Source organism: Cryptomeria japonica, chromosome 5 (assembly GCF_030272615.1).
Source record: "Cryptomeria japonica chromosome 5, Sugi_1.0, whole genome shotgun sequence".
In the NCBI taxonomy this organism is placed as follows: domain Eukaryota; kingdom Viridiplantae; phylum Streptophyta; class Pinopsida; order Cupressales; family Cupressaceae; genus Cryptomeria; species Cryptomeria japonica.
In genome coordinates this window covers 923,432,609-923,454,001 of record NC_081409.1, presented here as the reverse complement: position 1 = coordinate 923,454,001, position 21,393 = coordinate 923,432,609, and the positions used below count along the sequence as shown (strand labels likewise).

At 36.4% G+C, this 21,393-nt stretch overlaps 1 protein-coding gene across 1 annotated transcript in view; it reads right to left on the bottom strand.

The window, feature by feature from the left end:
• The window catches only part of LOC131066255 (hexanoyl-CoA synthase), a 179,793-nt gene that overhangs the window by 115,466 nt on the left and 42,934 nt on the right, over positions 1–21,393 (bottom strand). Inside the window, exon 4 of the mRNA XM_058000981.2 lies at positions 16,546–16,750. Within this exon, the coding sequence (XP_057856964.1) occupies positions 16,546–16,750 (205 nt within the window). The remainder of the gene's footprint in view (positions 1–16,545; positions 16,751–21,393) is intronic.

Here is a 21,393-nt window from a genome sequence, read left to right as displayed (position 1 = left end):
GACGGTAGCATGGTATAGTCAGATGAAATGGAATCCTTGGCTGACCATCTTTGGTCTTCTTCTCTATAACAATTTCGTGTGCAAATGAAGATATATTTTGCTCATGTATCTAGTATGCATTGTCATCTTTATTGTTACTTCCTATATTTAATTTATCCCATATAGCAATAAACATTTGGCATTGTCGCCTTAAAAGAAATCGGGTCAAATTTGAGTGATTCATGCCCTTAGATCCCAATAAAGGTGAGAAAAGGCCACAAGGTGGTCGAGACCAAGCAATTGGGTGGTCTTTAAGGATTTTAGAACAAAGAGAACGAAGAAGAAGATTATGAGAAACACCTGAGGAAAATCCAATTGAACGGTTAGACCATTCGTCCATATAGTCAACGTTGAACGAGGAGTATGACGAGGGAAATCCTGAACTATAGACACATTTCATCAACTATCCATCTCAGGGGAACCAAGAATTGCAGGATCCGAACCACAGGCTCCAGAACGAAGGGAGCACAAGAATGAGTCAAATAATCCTGGTAGTACCCAGAGTGTTGGGGACACTGGAGGCAGACGGCTAAAGGACGCGTGCATGGCTGAGGGTGCCAGGAAAGCACCGGAACATAGCAATCGGAACAGTCCACCCAAGTCTGGCACACAAGGGAGTAAGCAAGCAAGAAAGATGATGATCCTCCAACAAGTCCAAATGTGGATTGGCAGAAACTGTTGAAGTTCACGGGGAATGGGTCAGAGGATCCTACACGGTATTGCAAGACTTGTGAAACCATCTGGTTGCCAAGTGGTTAGTTAGATAAAGACTACTGGTTTAGGGTGTTTATTGCAATGTTATAGGGAATCGCCAACAACTGGCTCTCAAAACAAGAAGACAAACACACAGAATCTTGGGAAAAGTTGAAGGCATTCGAAGAAGAGTTTAAACTCCTATAAGATGATAATGAAATTGTTGTTGAAATCTACAATACAAAACAAGGGAAGCATGAGAACGTGTGGGCATACAATCATAGGCTCAAGGAATTATTGAGTAAGGTGGAGACCCAACCAACTGATGAGTTGAAGAAGAGGTGGTTCATCAAGGGACTAATAACCTCATTGCTCAAGAAGATGAAAGTAGTGCCTTCATCCTCATACACCAATGCTTACAATCGGGTGATGGACATTGAGAGTGAAAACAAAGCATACTCCCGAGGGAAGAGGAAGATTGACGATGACGAGGGCACTGATGGTAGGGGAGACGAAGAGTCCAAAACAATTCAAGCCTTACGATGAAATATGATGAGAATGATGAAAGAATTGAAGGTAGAGAAAGGAACCAATAAAGAAACTAATGAAATATGGTGTATTGAGTGCAAAATTGAGGGGCACACGAAAGGTAATTGTCCTAGAAAGATGTTCTATGAGATTTGCCAAGTGATGGGTCATTCAATAAAGGAGTGTCCATATAATTTGAAGAATAGAAGTATGCAAGTAATCTTTACACAGGGACAGTACTCCATCGAAACCACAAAATGTATTGCCAAGCAATTATGGAAATCAGCAAGGGTGAAATCAAATATGGTACGACTCTAGAGGACCTCCAATCATATAGTGTCAACAATGTAGTGAATGGCTTGGAAGACCAACGCTCTAGCTGCCGACCTTCTGCTTGGTAGGTGCCGACCAAAACAACATCAAGCTGTTGGGAACATTGATGGCACAAAAAGTAACAATCAAGACAACAATTCATTTTGGACTTCAAAGTCCTCCCATTGTAGAAGGCATATTACAAACTCCTCAAGACGGGTTGGTAGATCACCCCTAAGGCAAATCACAATTGGAAGTAAAACACACTCTCCATTGAGAGTGATGAGAAGAAGTACATCATCGACCTGAGGAATCAAGTGGTGAGCGAAGAACTGGCATCCTCCGAAGATGGAAAGTGGGGTATGGATGAAGGAAGGAAAACAATGAAACCTAATAACGAAGGGGTGCTCGAGCTAGAAGACTGCTTTGAAGATGAGACAAGTTCCCTAAATGGACTATTCCACTGGCAAATGGAGGACTACGAGGTATTTTTGCCGTCATGTATTTTATTCAAGCTACAACTCTTGGTGCAGAGAAACTAATAAAAGTGTGTAATGTTATGTGTTGTGACCATTTCACACATTGCCCCATCACAAAGGGGGACCCTCTCTTTTGCTTTCAGTATTAGGTTTTGCTAGCTTTGAGTGATTGAGTTTGAGATTGATGACACATCCAGCGATTTGAGAGTTGGCAATTCACATCCTTTGATAGGAGTCAAGTGCAAATTTTACTAAGACATGGTGATTGCCTAGATCCGATTTCCTTCGATTGACTGGAAGGGCGACTTAAGATATTTTCATCACTTCCTTCCATTGCTTAGGACCCCTCTTCAGGATGGTTCATTGTCTTTGATGGTCAAGAGCAGTGAATTAAGGGATTTTAATTTTCAATCTTTTTTCAAGTCAGTCTGATTTTGTTTCGTTCGAATCTAGAGGTGCGATTTAACCATCTTGGGCGATTTCCTTTGCTCAGCAATCCAAGGCATTTTACCTCCCTTGACAAAGGATATCGCATTTGTAGAGTATTTTGTCATTGATGTTCATGTTGGCTTAGTGTCTGCTTTAGCTGATTGTTTATGCCACATTTTCTAGTGTCTTGTTCGAAAGGTTTGTCTCCTTATGTGGATTCATTTTGAGTTCAGGTGTTGTATAAGCTAGATTCTATACTTGTTTTTGTGCTTACACTTGGCAAGTAAGAGTTCCAGTTCTTCTTCCTTGTCGGATTTTAGTAATGAGGATGACTGGGCAGTAAATACAATATTGTATCTGGAAACAAAAGATTCTGATGTTCTCTGTCGGGCAGTACATTTGTTTGGTGTTTGTTCTTTGTTAGAGATGTGTGTATTTTCTTCATTTGTTAGCGATGTACATTTGGTTTGAGGTGGATTCTTTCGGTGACTCCAATAAGTGTTTACATGGCCTTAATGTTTATTCTTCAGTTGAGCAGTTCTGGAAGATGATTTGTTCTTTGTTCAGCATATGATGAAGGTGTGTTTGTTCTTTGTGTTCAACGTGTATGAGTTACATCTTAAAGAATGGAAGCATTTTCTTATGCAGTATGGGAGGCATTAAAATTATCAGATTGTATGTTTTCTTTTGGCTGTGAAGATCAATTATCACTGGAGAATGTTTCTGCAGCTTTGTTTCTATTTAGACCAGTTCTGAACTTTTTTTTTGGACGTATTTGAAGATGTCAAGTTCGTTCTTTAAAAATGAAGGGTGTTCGATTATCATCGGGAGGAGCTTATTATGTGTACTTCCTTGTATTGCAGCAGCCTCTAAATTTATGCCTTTTCTTTTAAAGGGGTGATATGATGAGATTCATTTTTTTTTTGAGATCATTATTTAGAAATGACAGCCGTCAGTGTTCAGAGATTTATTATTTTTAAAAACGTATGCTTGTGAAAAAGATGGGGATGCTTGATCATGAATGTGAAGTGGGTAATATTAAAAATGGTAGATATTGCTGTGACTTCTTCTGGATATGTGTTGTAATGATCATCAATTTTTGAAGAAGGATTGACAGGGTGAGATGAAAAAAAATTGGTGTCGTCATTGATATGTAGGTGTTGGAAGTTAACGTGTTTTTTAAAGTATTGGCCCAGCTAATGTTAATTCTTTTTATCTCTGTGAAGGACAGATGTATACGAGAACTTTAAAAATACTGTTTTTGAAGAGTGTTGCTAAACAATGATGTGATTTTTAGAAATATGCTCGAAGAGTTCTGAGTTAAATTTTGAGTGGTGTGTGTATTTGAAAAGTATTTATAATGCTCAGTACTTGTAAATTGTTAAGGTTCAGTGATCAGATTTAGGTGAATCTAATTTCAAAATTCTTGAATTATATTAAACACAGTAAATGGATCAGTCCTTTATGCTTTTGACGACTGATAAATTTAATAGACTGTCAAAGAATCATATGAATGTATTTCTGGATATGATGATATCGTACCCCTGCTGTAAATTTGTTGAATATAATTGATGATGAACCGAAACTCAGATTGATACCGAACTGTGCTGAAGGAATGTAATTTTTCTTGTATGTATCGAATGCCTTACAAAGGCCATTGTAAGGCATATGTATATCGAGATCAAAGGTCGCATTCATGAGGAACGCGTCCCTTCAAAATCGTGTCCCTTTATGATTCAACATACACCAATTTGTTATCATAATCCAATACACATCGATTGGTTAATCAAATCGTAATTGCAATCTATCATTTGTTAGTTATTATTAAAATTTATTTACGATTTGTAGTTTAATTTTCCTCAATCGATATGCAGTGAACATAGGACAGATATCAAAATGCTTACGAGGTGACACAGAGATTTATAGTTGATCGATTTGCAATGACAGCTAGATCTGAAACGTATGTTACTGATATATAGTTATTACTAACAAATTTCCTACCGAAGCTATATATATTTAACATAAATTTGTGTTGTAACTGGGGTTGGTGCCTCAGAATATAGAAGTTGGAGCTTCAGTTTCTCAAAGTTGGTGCTTTGAGGGGGTTGGTGCCCTCATTTATAATTCTGAGTTGGTGCTCATTGGGTCAGTGCCCATTTGTTTTAATGAAAGCTTTTGATGCCATGGTTTTTTACCCGAAAGAGTTTTCCACGAGATAAATTTTGTGTCTTCTTTGTAATTATTTGTTCAGCTTCTTTCATTCGGCACAATTTGACTTAAGTTTTTGTAATACTGATCCTCCCCCTCTCTCAATATTACTGAATTAGTTTTCAGCATCCCTTAACAACTTTACCCTTGGCGGACCTTCCTTGGCAATGACCAAATGCATCCCTTGGCAAAGGATCTCTGGGCTAAGGATATCAGCAACATAAGGATTACATACATCCCTTGACAAAGGATATTACATCCCTTGGCTAAGGATATCAGCAATATAAGGATTTCATACATCCCTTGACAAAAGATCCCTTGATAAAGGATATCCCATACCTTGGCTAAGGATTTTCACAATTTAATCCCTTGGCTAAGGATATCAGCGATATAAGGATTTCATACATCCCTTGACAAAAGATCCCTTGATAAAGGATATCCCATACCTTGGCTAAGGATTTTCACAATTTAAGGATTTGGGACCTCCCTTAACAAAGACAAGATATGTCCAAGGCAGTGCTACCTCCCATGACATGCGATTTGATCAATAAGACTTGCAAAAGATATATTTGATTTGAGCACTTCTTTGATTGGTCCCTTGGAAGCCAATGCAAATCAGGCCTGAGACACAAAATCAGACTTAAAATCAGATGTTTCCATGATCAGATAATTCATTCCCAGATTTAGAGAAGGTGGTAGGAAGATTGATTAAGTACTTTTTGCAATGTTTTGATTCAAGTTATGTTTGTTTCAAGGTTTGACGCAAGTAGGATGAACATGTAAAGCAAGTGATGAAGATCAGCTCCAAGATGAAGGCTTATCAGCTCATATACAAACATCAAGATTTCATCACATAAGCAAAGACAAGAGCCCAAGGATGACATTGCAGCACTTCAAGCCTCAAGCTCGTGCAAGGTAGCTGATGGGATCATCATCACAGACTATAAGGCAAGAGTGAGAGTCATCTACATCAAGGGGAGAACAAGAAGACTCTAGGCTTGGAATGAAGGATTTCCACCGCATAAAGATAACATTGTACAAGAAAGACTTCAAGATCAACATAAGGATGGCAGCGAAGGTAAAGAACATAATCACCATGATGATACGCTAGCACAGTTCAATTGCAATAGATGTCAGCACATACATAGAAGGTTTTACCAGCGGGTAGAAGGATACAAGGAAGCTGCTCGAAGGAAAGGATTTCACATAAGGAATAATGGAAGTCAAGCACTACAAGGCAAAGAGTAGCAATCAACATCAAGCACTCAAGGAAGAAATGTACACAGTCTTGAATTTCCTCTGAAAATCCAAGAAATATTGCTAGTACGAAGGATTCCAATGGTGGAAAGTGAAACATATCCAAGATGAAGGAGTTTCCACACAAGACGAGGAAAATGCAAGTGATCAAGACGAGATAGTTTCAAAAGAGTTAACCAAAGTAGAGGATGATGTAATTTGGGAATGTCTCCTACTATCGTCTCATTCATTGATTGAGCTTGGACATGTTGAGTATCAAGAGATATGCCTCATTCATCCACATACTTGTGATAAGTTACAAGATCAATCAAGCTGAGGTGGCACCTAGTCATCACTTATCCAATCACAATATTTCAAGCTAAGGCATCTAGATTCAAAGTACCTAACTCATCTATCAAAGAGATAATTACCACATGTGGGCACAAAGTCCAATGCACCTACCGTCGTCATCTATTGGTCAATTATTCAAGGAAGGACATGTGTCCCATCAAATGTAATTTTATCATTGGTCAAGCATTAAATGCTCTGTAATGGGTGTAACAAACCCTAATTAGGGTTTCTATCTTTCGATCTTGGCCATTGATTCAAAGTACCTAACTCATCTATCAAAGAGATAATTACCACATGTGGGCACAAAGTCCAATGCACCTACCGTTGTCATCTATTGGTCAATTATTCAAGGAAGGACATGTGTCCCATCAAATGTAATTTTATCATTGGTCAAGCATTAAATGCTCTGTAATGGGTGTAACAAACCCTAATTAGGGTTTCTATCTTTCAATCTGAGTCATTCAATTGTAATGAGAGCACTATATAAGGCTCAACTCTTTCATTTGTAAAAATTAATAGTGGTAGATCAATAGTAAACAGTTAGAGTAGAATAGGAAGAGAAGGCAAAGATTGTTGCCAAGACATTGTAGTAAAAAGCATGTAAACTTCATTGAAGATATGGTGAAATTCATGTGTTGATTCGGCAATTTGCATGGTCTCTACTTCTCATTTGTTTTAATGTTGGTTAATTGAATGTAAGAACTTTGTGTATGATCAATGGTGAAATCCATACATCCATACTACTAACACCTTGCTGATTGTAAAGTGTCTTGCGTAGTCAATTGGATCTATCTTAGCCAAGCTTAACTTCAATTATCGCTTCTTCATTGATATGCCTCACCTTGAGGGGTGTCTATGTTTGTGGTGGTGATTTGAAAATCATAAAGCTATCCCTAAAAGATTGCACTAGCCTTGTGGAGAAGTTTGTTGCATGTCAGAGCAAAGCTTAATTGAATTTCATCAAAGATTGTCCATTGCTCTTGCATTCCTAGGATTAGATCAGCTTTCTTAACCCTTTATCCTTTTCCTTTTTTTTCAATCAAGTAAAATGTCAATGTTCCAGCGACATTCAAAGTATTCAAGCATTCACCATAAGTCCTGTTGTGACCTTTTCACACATCACCCCATTGCAAATGGGCACCCCCTGCTTTTTTGGTCCTCTTGGTCTTTTGGTTGTGGTTCTTTGGGTCTTTTTGCAGCAATCCTTTCAGCCTCCCAGGTTTGCAAGAATTTTTGGTAAATTTTGATCAAGTCTACAAGTGTTTGGAGTAAATTTGGCTATGTCTAGAAATTGTTTTGTCTATTTGAGGGTTTTTGCCCTCTTGACTTAGATTTGAGGTCATTTTCTTAGGGTTTTGAAATATCTGAACATAGCAATGAAGTCAAAAACCCTTCAAGGAAGCTACTAGTGAAATTTGAGCGATTTCAGAGCACTTTATATTTTAAGTTTCACTATGTCCCAGATTGGCCTAATTTTGCATTTAAACAAACTTACTATTTTTTAGAGGTTTCTATTTTTACTTAAGTCTATTTTTAGTGTCACTTTGTCTCGGTTTTCCCTAATTTGATGTTTGGGAGTACTTACTATTTTTAGTAAGTCTATTTTCGGCAGGTCTATCTCAGGCAGTTGACAAGACATTGATGGCAAAGCATTCTTGAAAATCCAAGTCCAAATCCAGAAAGTTGAAAAAGCAAGCAGTTGATCAAAAAATGGCTAAGTCTAGAATTCTTTCCTGAAGTGGAAAAGCCTGAAAAAATACTCTAAGGCATGGATAGTTTTCCCTCTCATGAGAAATTCTCTTCCATCCAAAAATGGTATCCAAATCCAGATGAAGAACTCAAAAACACATAAAGCAAGGAAGAATTTCCAAGTTGATCAAAAATATTTCACCATGGCCAAATGGCGCCCAAGCAGGAGGTAGAGTGCTATCAGCATGAACAAGAAGAATTTCTCAAATTTCAATTCCTCCTTCACCAAAGAATGGTGCTCATGGAAGGAGTTGGGTGCTAAAGTGGCATTGAGGAGGAATTTCAAAAAAGTCTAAGTTTCCTGCTCCACATTGAAATGGTCGTCATGCAAGGAGGTGGGCGCCAAAGTGGTGAAGTGGAGAAAAAGCAAATGTCTTCATGTTTCCTCCTTTACAAGGAAATTCCACCAAATACTAGAGTAGGGTGCCAAATAGGGGTTATGGAGGAATTTTCTTCCATGCCAAAAGTTCTTGTACTAAGGCAAAATAGCGCTCAAGTGGATATGAAGGCGCCAAATCAATGAGAAGGAGGAATTTTCCTCCAAGATAGAAATTCTTGCACACTAGTGAAATAGTGCCCAACCTAGAGGAGCACCAAAATGGGGTAAAGAAGGAATTTCCTTCCGAGGCTAATATTCCTCCTCCACAGAGAAATTTTGCCCAAGACTGGAGGAAGGACGCTAGAAACATGAACACAAGGAAATACACTCCAAGAAGCAAATGAGCACTAAACAGAGCCCAAGGAGGAATTTCCAAGCAAGATGAAATTTCCTTCTCTTCATGAAAAACGTAAAATTTGTCTAAGGCATAGGGAAAATCCTTCCTCAAGAGGAAAATGTCAAATTTCAAGAAAAATTTTCTCTAGTTCAAAATCTGCCTCATGTGGGAAGCGGGACGTGGAATTCAAAGCAAGGGGAAAAAATTCAAGATTCAAGGAAATCTCTCCCCAAGGAGAAAATTACGCCCAAGATCCAAGGCACGAAGAAAAAATTGACTGTGAGAATTTTCTCTCTCCTAAAATTCTAGAACTCCAGACAAGATAAAATACCACAAAAGTTGGAAAAGTGATTGATTGATCGAAAAATCTCCTTCAAGACAAGATGTGTACGAGAACACAAACAAAAAATTCCTTCAGGACAAAATCTCTCAACAAAGGATTTTCTCTCCTAGAATTCCAAACGTACAAGATTCCTTCAGAAGTGGACAAAATTGTTAAAATTCTTTTGAAGCAACATCAAGACGGGAGAAGTTTTTCTCCAAGTGTGAAGAGGACATTTCATTGCTGGAATTCAAACTAGAAACTGTGCCAAGTGGCTCCGTTGGGAAGCTGGAAGCAATCATAGCTAGGTTCATTGCATTTGCCATAAATGAACAGGATAATGGTTTACTAATTTTGGACGAGAATCTATTAATTGCATGAGAGCATGGTAGCGCATTTATTGTTGGGGAATATTTTGTTGGCAGTAATATTGTACGTATGGGAATAAAAAGTAATTAAGTAGGAAGTACTTGGTTTAGTAATGTAACTGAGGGTAGGTAGTTACGGGTGCGACGGTTGTCCCTCGCACCCCCTCGGTACCTTTATATACCATGTAATGTAACTTGTCAGTATTACCCTCGCACCCCCTTGGTACCTTTACATACCATGTAATGTAACTTGTCAGTATTATGATTATGAATGAAATGGTAATACTGACAAGTTACATTACATGGTATATAAAGGTACCGAGGGGGTGCGAGGGACAACCATCACACCCGTAACTACCTACCCTTGGTTACATTACTAAACAAAGTACTTCCTACTTAATTACTTTTTATTCTCGTACGTACAATATTACCGCCAACATATTTGACCAAGTAGTGGCTGATCAATTGCATGGCAGCTAGCATATTTAAGGAGATAGTGGTGCATTTAATGCATGTTGAGTGATGGTGCATGTAATAGGGCATTAATGCATTATGGACACCATTTTTGGGAGCAAGGAGCAATACATAGTGGGCGTGATTCCTCATTTATGATCATTCCCACTACTTGGTGTCATGGTTGGGAATCTTTGGTCAAACCCTAATTAGGGTTTTGCATCTTTAATCTTAGCCATTGATTGGTTTGTAATCTAGGTCATCCATTTCCCCCCTGGAGGCCTATAAAAGGGGTTCACCCCTTCATTTTTAAAAGAGGGAGATTTGTATGAAATTGTTGCGATAAGTTATTGAAGTAATAAACAATGATACATTGTTCTTTGATGGTGTTCATATGTGTTATTTCTTAACTTGCATGGTTTCACCTTCCTCAGTTTAGATTTGTTTCAAGCATTTAGATGAATGAGATAGATTACATTGCTTTGTAATGAGATAAATACGCTCATACCTTTTGCTGATAGATGATTTCTATCAACGGTGCAAGGTTGGATTGAGCTATTTTATGTGCGTGTTCTTAATTTGGGCTATTGGATGAACATTGTTCTTTGATGGTGTTCATTAATAGTTTAAAATCTTATAAGAACAACCTCTGAAGATTGCACCCACTTTATGTAGTTGTCTGAAAGTGGCAAAGTAAAGTGTGGTCGATCTTGCCTGAATCATTGTAATCTGTCAAATTCTTAGATTTAGCTTAGTCTTCCTAAACCCTTTCCCTTTAAATTTCAATTCATTCCAGTTTAGTTCGTTTAAAGCAAAAGCATCACATAATTGCTATATCCGATGATGAAGTTCCAGCCACAGCAAAGAAGTGAAAGAATGATCCAAACGTAAGTCCCCTTGGATTACCAGCAACATCCACCAAACGAGTCTATATCCATCAGAAAGTTGCTAGTATGCAGTTGGAACCTTGGAGTCAATGTATGGTCTTCTTGCAATCTTAGCATACATTTGATTTTGATCGAGAGAGGATAAAGTGACAGTTGGAAAACTTTATTGTGTTGGTGTGGTCATGAAACACCCATTAACAAGTCCCCCTTGTGATTCTAGCAATATCACATCATACACATTGAGTCTATTCAAGAGCACGTCAAGACATGACATTCGAGAACCTTGGAGTCATCTCATTTGATCACGCAACTTAGTATTTGGGGAGTCATTGTTCAAGAAAGGATAGAATACTCAGTATTTTATTCTATGTTGCATAGTGCATAAAAACACCATCAACATTATGGACAATACATCTGAACATACAGAGATAGAAAATGGAAGGAAAAAGAAAAGGGAATTGAAGAAAATTAAAAATTAAGGCAAAATATGGAGTTGTCCGATGAAAAAGAAAAATTAAAAAATGAAGGTATTAAATTGGTACAACACCCAATATTGGTACAACACTCAATACTCAATGCATGACCTCCAAGCAATTTTATAGTATGGCATCCAAGTCCTCATTTTGTATGACAACATTTGGCAAAGCCCATCCAACAATCTTGGTATGACACTTTAAGATTTTGGCAACTGCAACTTGAGGTGCAGCATATTGCACAACATTCTCAGGCCCTCACGAGTACGACAAGGATCTAGGAATCTAGGACTGTACGCCACAAACAACCTTGCCAATTCGTTCAAAGGAAGGGACATCAACACATGGCCATTTAGGAACATTAAACTGTATGAGGAGCAGATTGGAAGGTCGTACGGCAAGAAGAGAAGAAAACTATACGAGAAGGGGACGTCGTACAAGGGAATAGACACTCCGTACAAACAAGGACAACCCACACATAACCCATACCATCCAACCGTATGCACAGAAAACGTAATCATACACAACCCACATCATGAGGCCATATAGGGAGCAAAGGAGGTTGTATGAGGGTGGCATAAGGTTGTCTGGGAGGGCAAGGCAGTCATACATGATTTGTATCGATCTGTGCATGATTTGTTTCAAACCATACGTGATTTGTTTCAGACCGTACGTGATTTGTATCAATTCGTACGTGAGGTGAGGGGAGTCCTACATGATTAGGCCATACGGGAAGGGCAACAAAAGCAAGTGATAGGATTTGTATGGCAATCTTATATAAGTTATGTACGGCATCTTCTAGTGCAGCCATCAATTCTGAAGTGGAGAGTACAACCCAATCAAAATTTTGACATCATACATTGGTTGAACACTGCAAAATCTCTATTTTCTAGCTTCATTAGCATTGTTTTTGGCATTTTACAAATTCAAAGAATTGATGTGCACAGTGGAGTACCGTGTGGTTTTGAAGATCTTATTGCTGCCCCAGGACCCCATGAGGGGCGTTGCCCCTTGACCTCCATTTGATTTTTCAAGTATGCTAACACTTTGAATTTGCACATTACAAGTCATTGTCTACATTCTTGTCATTAATTTTCCCAAATATTACTTGATGTTTACTTGTCGTCTAGAAGACGACTTTTTATTTTGGGGGATGATGTAGTCAACATCCAATGCCTATTGTTATGTTTGATAATATTGATTATCCAGCAATGCATTAATTGTCCAAATTAAGTTTGTCATCGCTCTCGGGTAGTTATATATGTTTGTTGGTTGACGGTTGTGTTTCTCTTGTCAATCGACGGGTCCTTTAAATATGTTGTATATCGTCAAGGAAGGTAACATCATATCGTCAGATGAACTAGAATCCTTGGTTGACTATCTCTAGTCTTCTTCTCTGCAACAACTTCATGTGTGAATAAAGATATATTTTACTCCTATATCTAATATGCATTGTCATCTTTATTGTTACTTCATGTATTTAATTTATCAGATATAGTCATAAACATCAAGCATTCTTAACCATAGAGTTCTACCCATCCAAGATCAAACCCACTTAGCTTTCTATATCATTTAAAAAACCTTCAACAAGTGTTGCTAATAGACCATTCATTGTAGAGCTCCTTAGCTATCCATTTACATTTAGGAGGTGTTCTCATTGTGTATCATATGATATGATGTTTTATCAAGATTCAACTACGTAGCTTTTGAGCAAATATTTACTAACCTATATTTCATGAGCAGTGGTTCATGAGAACCATCTCTCATGAGCATCAATGAACCACTTACCACTCCTTGCATCTAGGTGTTTACAAAAATGATGCGTGGAGACTTCCTAGGAGATGGTATCACAATACTATTCCAACTTAAGCACACTTAACTATGGAGTTCTCCCAAGATCAAGCCCTCTAACTTAAACATATGCTTAACCATCAAATTTCCCCAAGATCGGAATTCTTGGATTACTACCCCATTTGCAAAACCTTCAACAAGTTTTGTGTCTTATAAATTATTCATCACAAAGCACCCTAGCTCATTTATTTACATTTACGTTGCATGTTCACAGTATATTAAATTATATGATATATTTTCTAGTATTCAACTACATAAATTTTAAATTAATCTTGATAGACACATATTTCATGAGTAATGATTCATGGGAATCCATCTCTCATGAGCATAATGGTCCACATAGCACTCATTGCATCTAGGTGATGCTCATAGTAGTTAATTATTGGAACTTCTTGGGACTCCACTCATTCCAATACTGTGCCTCAAACACACTAAACATGGAATTTCCCCCAAGATCATATTTGTCTTTGTTTAATTTTTGTATCTATTGTAAAAATCTAAAAAGTTTTGCATAATCCTCCTCTCAAGATTAGTGTACGAAGTTGTTTCACTAACTGAGCTTCCTTATAAAAATCTTGTATAGCCTTAAACATTGTCGTTAATTTTAGTCTGGGGTTAGTTTTGTTAATTTTAGTCTGGGGTTAGTTTTGGGTTTAATTAGATCATAAGTACCCCTCACGATTTGAAGAATAATATTACCTTGTAGAGTGTTCTATTTTGTGTTTTCTCACAAGAGACAAGTTAAAATGCTAACATCTATTGAGGTGATTGATTTTGACACACTAGTCACACAAAGCATCTTCAGCTTTGATATTAAGAATCAAGATGATTCGAATAGATTCCATGCATATGTCAAATAAATAATGGGTGCAAATCTTCCTTAATAGATTTCAAGGGCCACAAAATATAGGGGATGCTACTACTATTGCTTCTATCACACCAAGTCTGACAAATGGGGTCCATGCATATGTCAAATAAATAATGGGTGCACATCTTCCTTAATAGATTTCAAGGGCCATAAAATATAGGGGATGCTACTACTGTTGCTTCTATCACACCAAATCTGTCAAATGGGGTTTCAGAGTAGCAATGTTTTTAGTGCATATGTTTTTGGTTGCACATATTTTTGGATCAACTATTTTTAGGATGAAATTCTAGAAGACCTAATCATTGAAACTCAATTTTTTTTAAGAGAAATCTATTCAAATATTTCTATTGTGCAAGTAAACTTTATCGAATGTAGAAACTGCAGTGTACTTTCTATTTATCTTAAATAAATTGCATGCAAAAAATACTTGTCAATTCCTATAAAATTTGGCACTTAGATTTTCAATTAAATTTGATGTCTACCTGCTGCTGAAATTGTTGTTTGAAGTCTTTTGTGACATTTTGTGTATGTGTGCTTAGGTAGATTGAATTCTTTTATGGAATATGCAAGCTTTTTATTGCAGTTTCTTTCACGTACACAATTCCTTGATACCTTATACAAAATTGTGTCTTTTGTTCCAATCAATTCAATCATTATGTTATACTTTTTAATTTGTCTTAAGCTGGAAAATGTGAACATTTGCTAACATTTAAGTTTTCAAATTACGCAAAATAAATCTCATCTCATGCAGATGTGCCAAATAGCCTTGTGCCATAGCTTGACAACAAAAAAATAGATTTTCATTTAAATTTGTTCATACAGAATTCTCAAAGAAATCCTATTAGTTCTAGGTTTTATTTTTTATTTTCCGTGTAAGGAAATATATTAATTTCTTCACTCATTGAAAGGAAGCTTCGCCTACCTCAGATAATGTTTTGTTTTGTGTTGTCCTGAAAGGGACAAATTATAACACTAAAACTGTCATGTCCCCTAACAAATGATTGAATATTGTATTAAAAATATTAATTATATTATATAAATCCTTCCATTCGTTTATATAAATAATTAATATACACTTACTTTATGATTAAAGACATTATCTTATATCTTTTAATTAGCACCGTAAATAGTGTCTAACTATTACAGGATTTCTAACTACTTGATGCAATAAAAGGATGGATGTGAGCCAAGATGAGAGGAGGAGAATTTTATTAAATTATCTGACCTGGAGATAGACGTTGATTATCTACACGATGTCAACCATTCAAGATTGAATTCCCTTCGTCAGTTCTGTTCTGGCCTATTGGAATCAGATGCCTGGAAGAAGATAAATTCATTAGTGACAGAATACGGATTGGAACAATCCCCTTTCGTCAGGGAAAACCTGGCCTATTGGTGGTAACGGGAGGTCCGACTGGTGAATATCAAGTATACTGCAGTAGCGTGAAGATCCCGAAGGTTTGCATAAATCTTATGCTCATGACAGAATGTATTTCCGATGCACGGTGTCGGGTATGATTTCCGCACAAAGTGTGATTGTCAAATATGGTCTCGGGTGTAAGTTAACGACACACGACTTGTGATTTCCGAGCGCAGTACCAGGGTGCTTCCAGAATGCACAAGTAAGACAACGTCACAACCCGAACCTGTGATTGCCGATTACAGTGACGGAATGTTCCCAGAACGCGGGATGAAGACATCATCACCACCAGAACCCGTGGCATGAGACCATATCTGGAGTTATCAAAAAGAGCACGTGATTATACACAGAGACCAGACCATATCTGTTGACCATGCGATAGAGGATCGGAAGGAAGCAACCACACTTTGGTATTGAGTCCCTCACGCTGCCAACCAATGAGCAAGAGGTGACGCTTCCGGGAGAGACCACAGCAAACGTCTGGCAATACAGCTGCGAACCAACAGGTGCACTTGTAGTATTCGATTATATGAGATTAAATATTGATCATTCAATCAAGGCTACGTTGGTCATAAGGCATGAAAGTTAATTCATATGCATGGGTTATACTGTTGACTGAAAATCATAGATGTATGGAATACACTGTTGAATGAAAATCATAGACTTCTTAATAACCAACCAGTTTAATGAAATATTACATCACTATATATTTGGGATACACAAATTTATTTGCAAACAGATCCAGTAAGGGATTTTATAAAAACAAATAATACCTTTTTTGTTGATATTGAAATTCTACATCAATGATCTTAGGCCATTCATATCAAGCTGACCAATATGAAGGTTAATGCAAAAATTTATTTATCAGAATGGCTAAGTAAGAGTGTTCATCCTGGAACACAACACAAATATAATTCATTTTTTTAAATTTCAGCTCCAGTTCAGAAGCAAAACATATTACATATATGGAAAATATCTTATAATTATCTGCCATTTCTTTCAAAGATTCATATGCTACAAATTGCCCCACCTATTCAAAATTGTGGCATGCGGGAAGTCAACAAATAAGCTACTCTTAAATGTCCAGAAATTTTTACCGTAATTCAAATCAGAACTTATCTAGTGTTCAAAGTTTCAAACAATACAACGTATTTGATGCAAACCTGCGTAAAGATTGCCATAGCTTTAGAAATTCTTAGACGTGTAGAAATTTCCCGAGCAACAAAGCTGTCGGCAATGGATACAACAACATAACCTGCTAAAATCACTGCAAGGTAGATTATAACTGCAGTGCTTGCCATGGGCATATCAATCGCAATTGCTGATCCCTTTGGGAGGCATAATGTTTCTAATGCATTAGCAACCTGACTGCAAAAAAAAATTCATCAACAATATATTAGATAACAGGTTGTTTGCTTTAAAAAAGATTACAGAATGACCAATGGTGACAATTATTTCAGCAAGATTCTGTTTATAAAGGTACTATGAACTTAGTTACAATATGATAAAGAATCCCTTAGCAAGTGAAAACTTTTCTCCTTCCAAATAATGACATTGAAATCAATGCATTAAAATGTTAAATTTAGAAAAGAGAGAACATATCCTTGTGAAAAGGGCCCACAGAAACATTAGCGTTTGTATATTTCTTATAAAAAAAGCATAGTTGCTATATCTATCCATTTTACAAAAATAAGACAAATTGCTAGTATATAATAATATTTAGAAAAAACATTAAGTTACAAATATTTGTTAAAGTGTAGACTACAATTTATACAATAAATCGGGCTAATACTATGCAATGTCCCCTTTCTCCAAGTGATCACCTAAAGGAGATTATTAGCCTATTTTATTTCTATAGGCTAATTATATTGATGCAAGGGAATAAATTAATTAATTAAATGTTAAATAGTCCTAAAGACTTAGGACTATTTAACATTTAATTAATTAGCAGTTGGTCATACTTTATATTATAAAGTGACTTTATAATAATGTCAATAATGTCAATGACAAATTATAAAGTAAGTCACTTTTGGAGGGAAAAGTAAATAAAGTATTACTTTCGAAAAGAAAAAGAAATATAAAAGGAGGAAAAAGTGCAATGAGAATTCATTCTTAACTTGTTATTTTGAAAGAAACTTTTCCTTGAGAGCTTGAGAGCATTAGCTTGCAGATTCAATAAACCCTAGGACAAAAACCCTAGAGGTTTTGGCTATTTGGAAGAAAACCCCGATCAGCTCCCTTGGTGAAGTCATCTCAAGATTCACAGTTGCACATCATTGGTCAGTTTTCATGGAGATTCAACGATCCATCTTGCAGATCTTCAGAGGGTTTGATTTCTTTTGTATGGAGGCATTCCAGGTATGTTTTACATGATGGCATTACGCATTTTCTGATTTGTAACAGCATCATGTGTTTGTAAACAGCAATACATTTCTATATCAAAAGAATACCCATTAACTTATTTAGATTCTCTGTATTTCATCAATTCAGTTCCTTGGAAATCTATATCGTTCATCTTGCGTGTTCAATCTGCATGTTTGCATGTTGCAATATTACATTATGATGAAACAAAACAAGAGCAAAAATCAAAACCCACATCAGATTTGAAGCATTATCCGAGTCCGGGGTATTACATACAGTAAGAAATTTTACCAATTGGCCAATCTAGTTTCTAAAAATAAAGGAAGAAATTCATCAAGTAGAAGTTAAAGATGCTAAACAGTTAAAAAAAAAAAAGAAAAGACAACAGTGCTTTCCTTGAAGCAACCTCTTCTACCTGCCAATTTACCACGTTATGCAATAATGGGATGACCAGCAAATGGCTGCCCATTCAAGCATCCCATACTCAAATAGAATAATTTTATTTACAAGGGGTTACAATAGTTGACATTTTGTCATTTACAACTTAGCTATAAAACACTTGCAATTGAAAACTGTAGAACTTCCAAAACATAATCACTAAAATTCCAAATGTGCCTGATGTTGGTATTTTGGTATGGTTTTGTCATTGATGTCAACACCTACTAAAACACTAGCACTTTGGAGATCCAGCAGCATTCACCGGCAAGCAAGTAACTATTGCATAGTTACTGGTATATGGTACACCGGCAAGATATAATGATCACCGGCACTTGGAATGGCATGGAAAACACTTGGTAATGTCGAAGACATCGTCTGGACATCTTGTCCTAGAGTTTAGTTCATTGGTATATTCACAATTGCATATTTGCTGTTATCGGCAAATAGGTCTAGGGTTACACCGGCAGGTTTATCTTTTCCAGATCAACATGGCACGCTATGGAGATGATTAATTATTGTTGTAAATGCATTAAGCCGACATGTTCAATCGGTTATTGCATCGGATATTATATTGTTTGTAAAATGTTTTATTGTAATATCTTGTAGAGCCGACCTACTAAAATTGGTCTTAGGTTATGGTATAAATGTAAGATCTTATTTGTAAGATCAAGTGTGGAATGCGAAAAAGGATTGTGTGAAGGTATATGCAAGATTAAGCAGAGCTATACACGAAGACATCATTTGAAGGTGAAGCTAGGTTTTTGTGAAAGCATATCAGCATTACACCGGTACTGAATCCAGCATATGAAGATGCTATTTTGTGCAGTACATTCTTATTGGATTTAACCATCCAACTGTAGTCAGTGTGACTCCCATTTTGTGATTGAGCAGTGAGCTCTAGGCTGTTGGCCTTTCTGCATGTGCAGACCCCATTTATGTACACTTACTATCTGCAGTAGTATCATCTGATTGTGGGTAAGGTTTCCCACCGTGGTTTTTCCCCTTACAGGGTTTCCAAGTACAAATATTGGTGTTATGTGTTGTGGATGACTTTGTGTTTATGTTTCATGCACTAATCCTTACCGGTATAGCAATTAACTGTTATAACTGTCTACCGGCATACTTAATTGGTTTACCGGTATTAAGCATTAAGTTGGTTAAATTGTTTTGGTTTAAATTTATTTGACAACTGATTCACCCCTCCCCCCCCCCTCTCAGTTGTCCCCAGGACCTAACACCTGATCCCATAATTAAGGTCATTACAACATTATTAAAATTTAACTCTATCCTACCCTTTGGATCATCAAATCCAACAAACCACACTTGATCCAAAAGGGGTGGAAAAGACCAATATGAGCAATAAACATTCTAAAGCAGTCCAACAAAACCACTGCAACCAACCAACTAAACAATGTTACTATGATCAACTTGTGTGAGCAAGTCCACTTCCTTCGTCAGTACCTAACCTCCTATGGCTTGTGTTTATCATGTTCAATATTGTCTCTTGAAAGTACCTAACATAAGCATCCTAATGCATGTGTACCATTCTCAATATTGGTTTATTGGGCTCGATTTGATACCACAACAAGTTCATAGGAAGGTTGCTTTAATCTTATTCATCTAGGGCTAATGGAGAGCCCAGTATGCTTAATTGTTGGTAACTGAATGTGTAATAACCAAAATAATGAAATAATATCAAAAGACAAGACCTGTTATAAAAAAATAAAAAATAAAACTGTGACTAAATGAACTATGAATTAATGGAAAGAAGAATATTGTAAGAATGCAGAATATTCAAGGGCAGATAATATTTACATGTAATAACTATATTGCATTAATATAAATGTAAACTCCATACAAGAGTAGAATATATTGAGACGCATATTACTGGCAGAAGAAAGAGATGCACCTCATGTGAAAAGAGTGGAACATGTGAACAAGTTGTCTAGAATAATATGATTGTTAAACTTATAATGATTGTTATACTTGGAGAAATAATTTTGTAATTCCCTCTATGCTTTACTTTGCCAATAAAAGGTGTACTAGAGATGCAAAGAACATGAAGAAGATAAAGTGATTTACAGTCGTGTACAAATTAATCTTTGTTAGCATACAATTTGTCTTTTGTAAGACAACACAAAATGGAAAAGTGTGCAAATTAAACATAAACCTAAGCTAATCTAACCCTAGACTAGAAACTACAAAGAAGATACATGAATACACATGCTATATAAGATTGACTAAGGGGGTTTTGCATAAATGAAAATGATTACATGTTCATTTTTTGCCTCAAATACATGCATCAAATTTGTTAACAATCATACCTTGCAAACAAGATTTTTGGATATTTAAGGAAAGAAACTACTAATCTAAACACAAATGACACTTTCAAGCTACTAAAACAAAGACCAGCTATTTTGTACAGACAAGGATCCTTGAAAGAATAAAACACAATTTCAAGAAATAAATAACTTAGTAGCATTCAAACCCACAACTCAGGTAAACGAAGGTTATCAATACAAAGCTTGACTAAGTACAACTAGTTGTCAATTTACTCCATGATATATTAACACAATAAATGCAAACAAAAAAGAACCAACTTGAAATATAGTTTCTCCAACATGAGTCTAGCATCATCAACTATTCCCCAATTTCTTGTGCCCAAGGAACTTATTAGAGATTACAATGAATATGATTTTAAAGATTTGAGAATAATAATTAACAATAATGATTTAAAGTCACCTCTCCAAAAGTTGCAGAAAATTAAAAAAGAAAGGAACTTAAGGAAAATCTATTCTAAATAATTAAGAATATACAACTAATCACATTCCTATTCTACTCCTTACAACAATCATTTCTAACCTACCCATTCCTCACATTCTTGCCCCTAGGCGACAAACCTAACATTTTCTATTTTAAAAAAAAGAGGGTTTTGAAAATTGTGTACTCGTCGACACTGACCTCCTTGGGACACTGCCGTTTCTACAATGCTCATCTCATCCTCTCTTTGCTGACTTATTTCATACTCAAATCAATCACAAATGGACTAGAGCTCAATTTCTACCAAAACTTGTGAGTGGAAAAGACCTCCCAAAAGCCCTATTTTTACTATTAGTTACATTGGCCTATTTGACTTGGTATAAAAAAATTATATTTGCAGATATCAACACATCAAACATCTCAAAAAGTTGTCTAGACTCCAAACCCTGTCT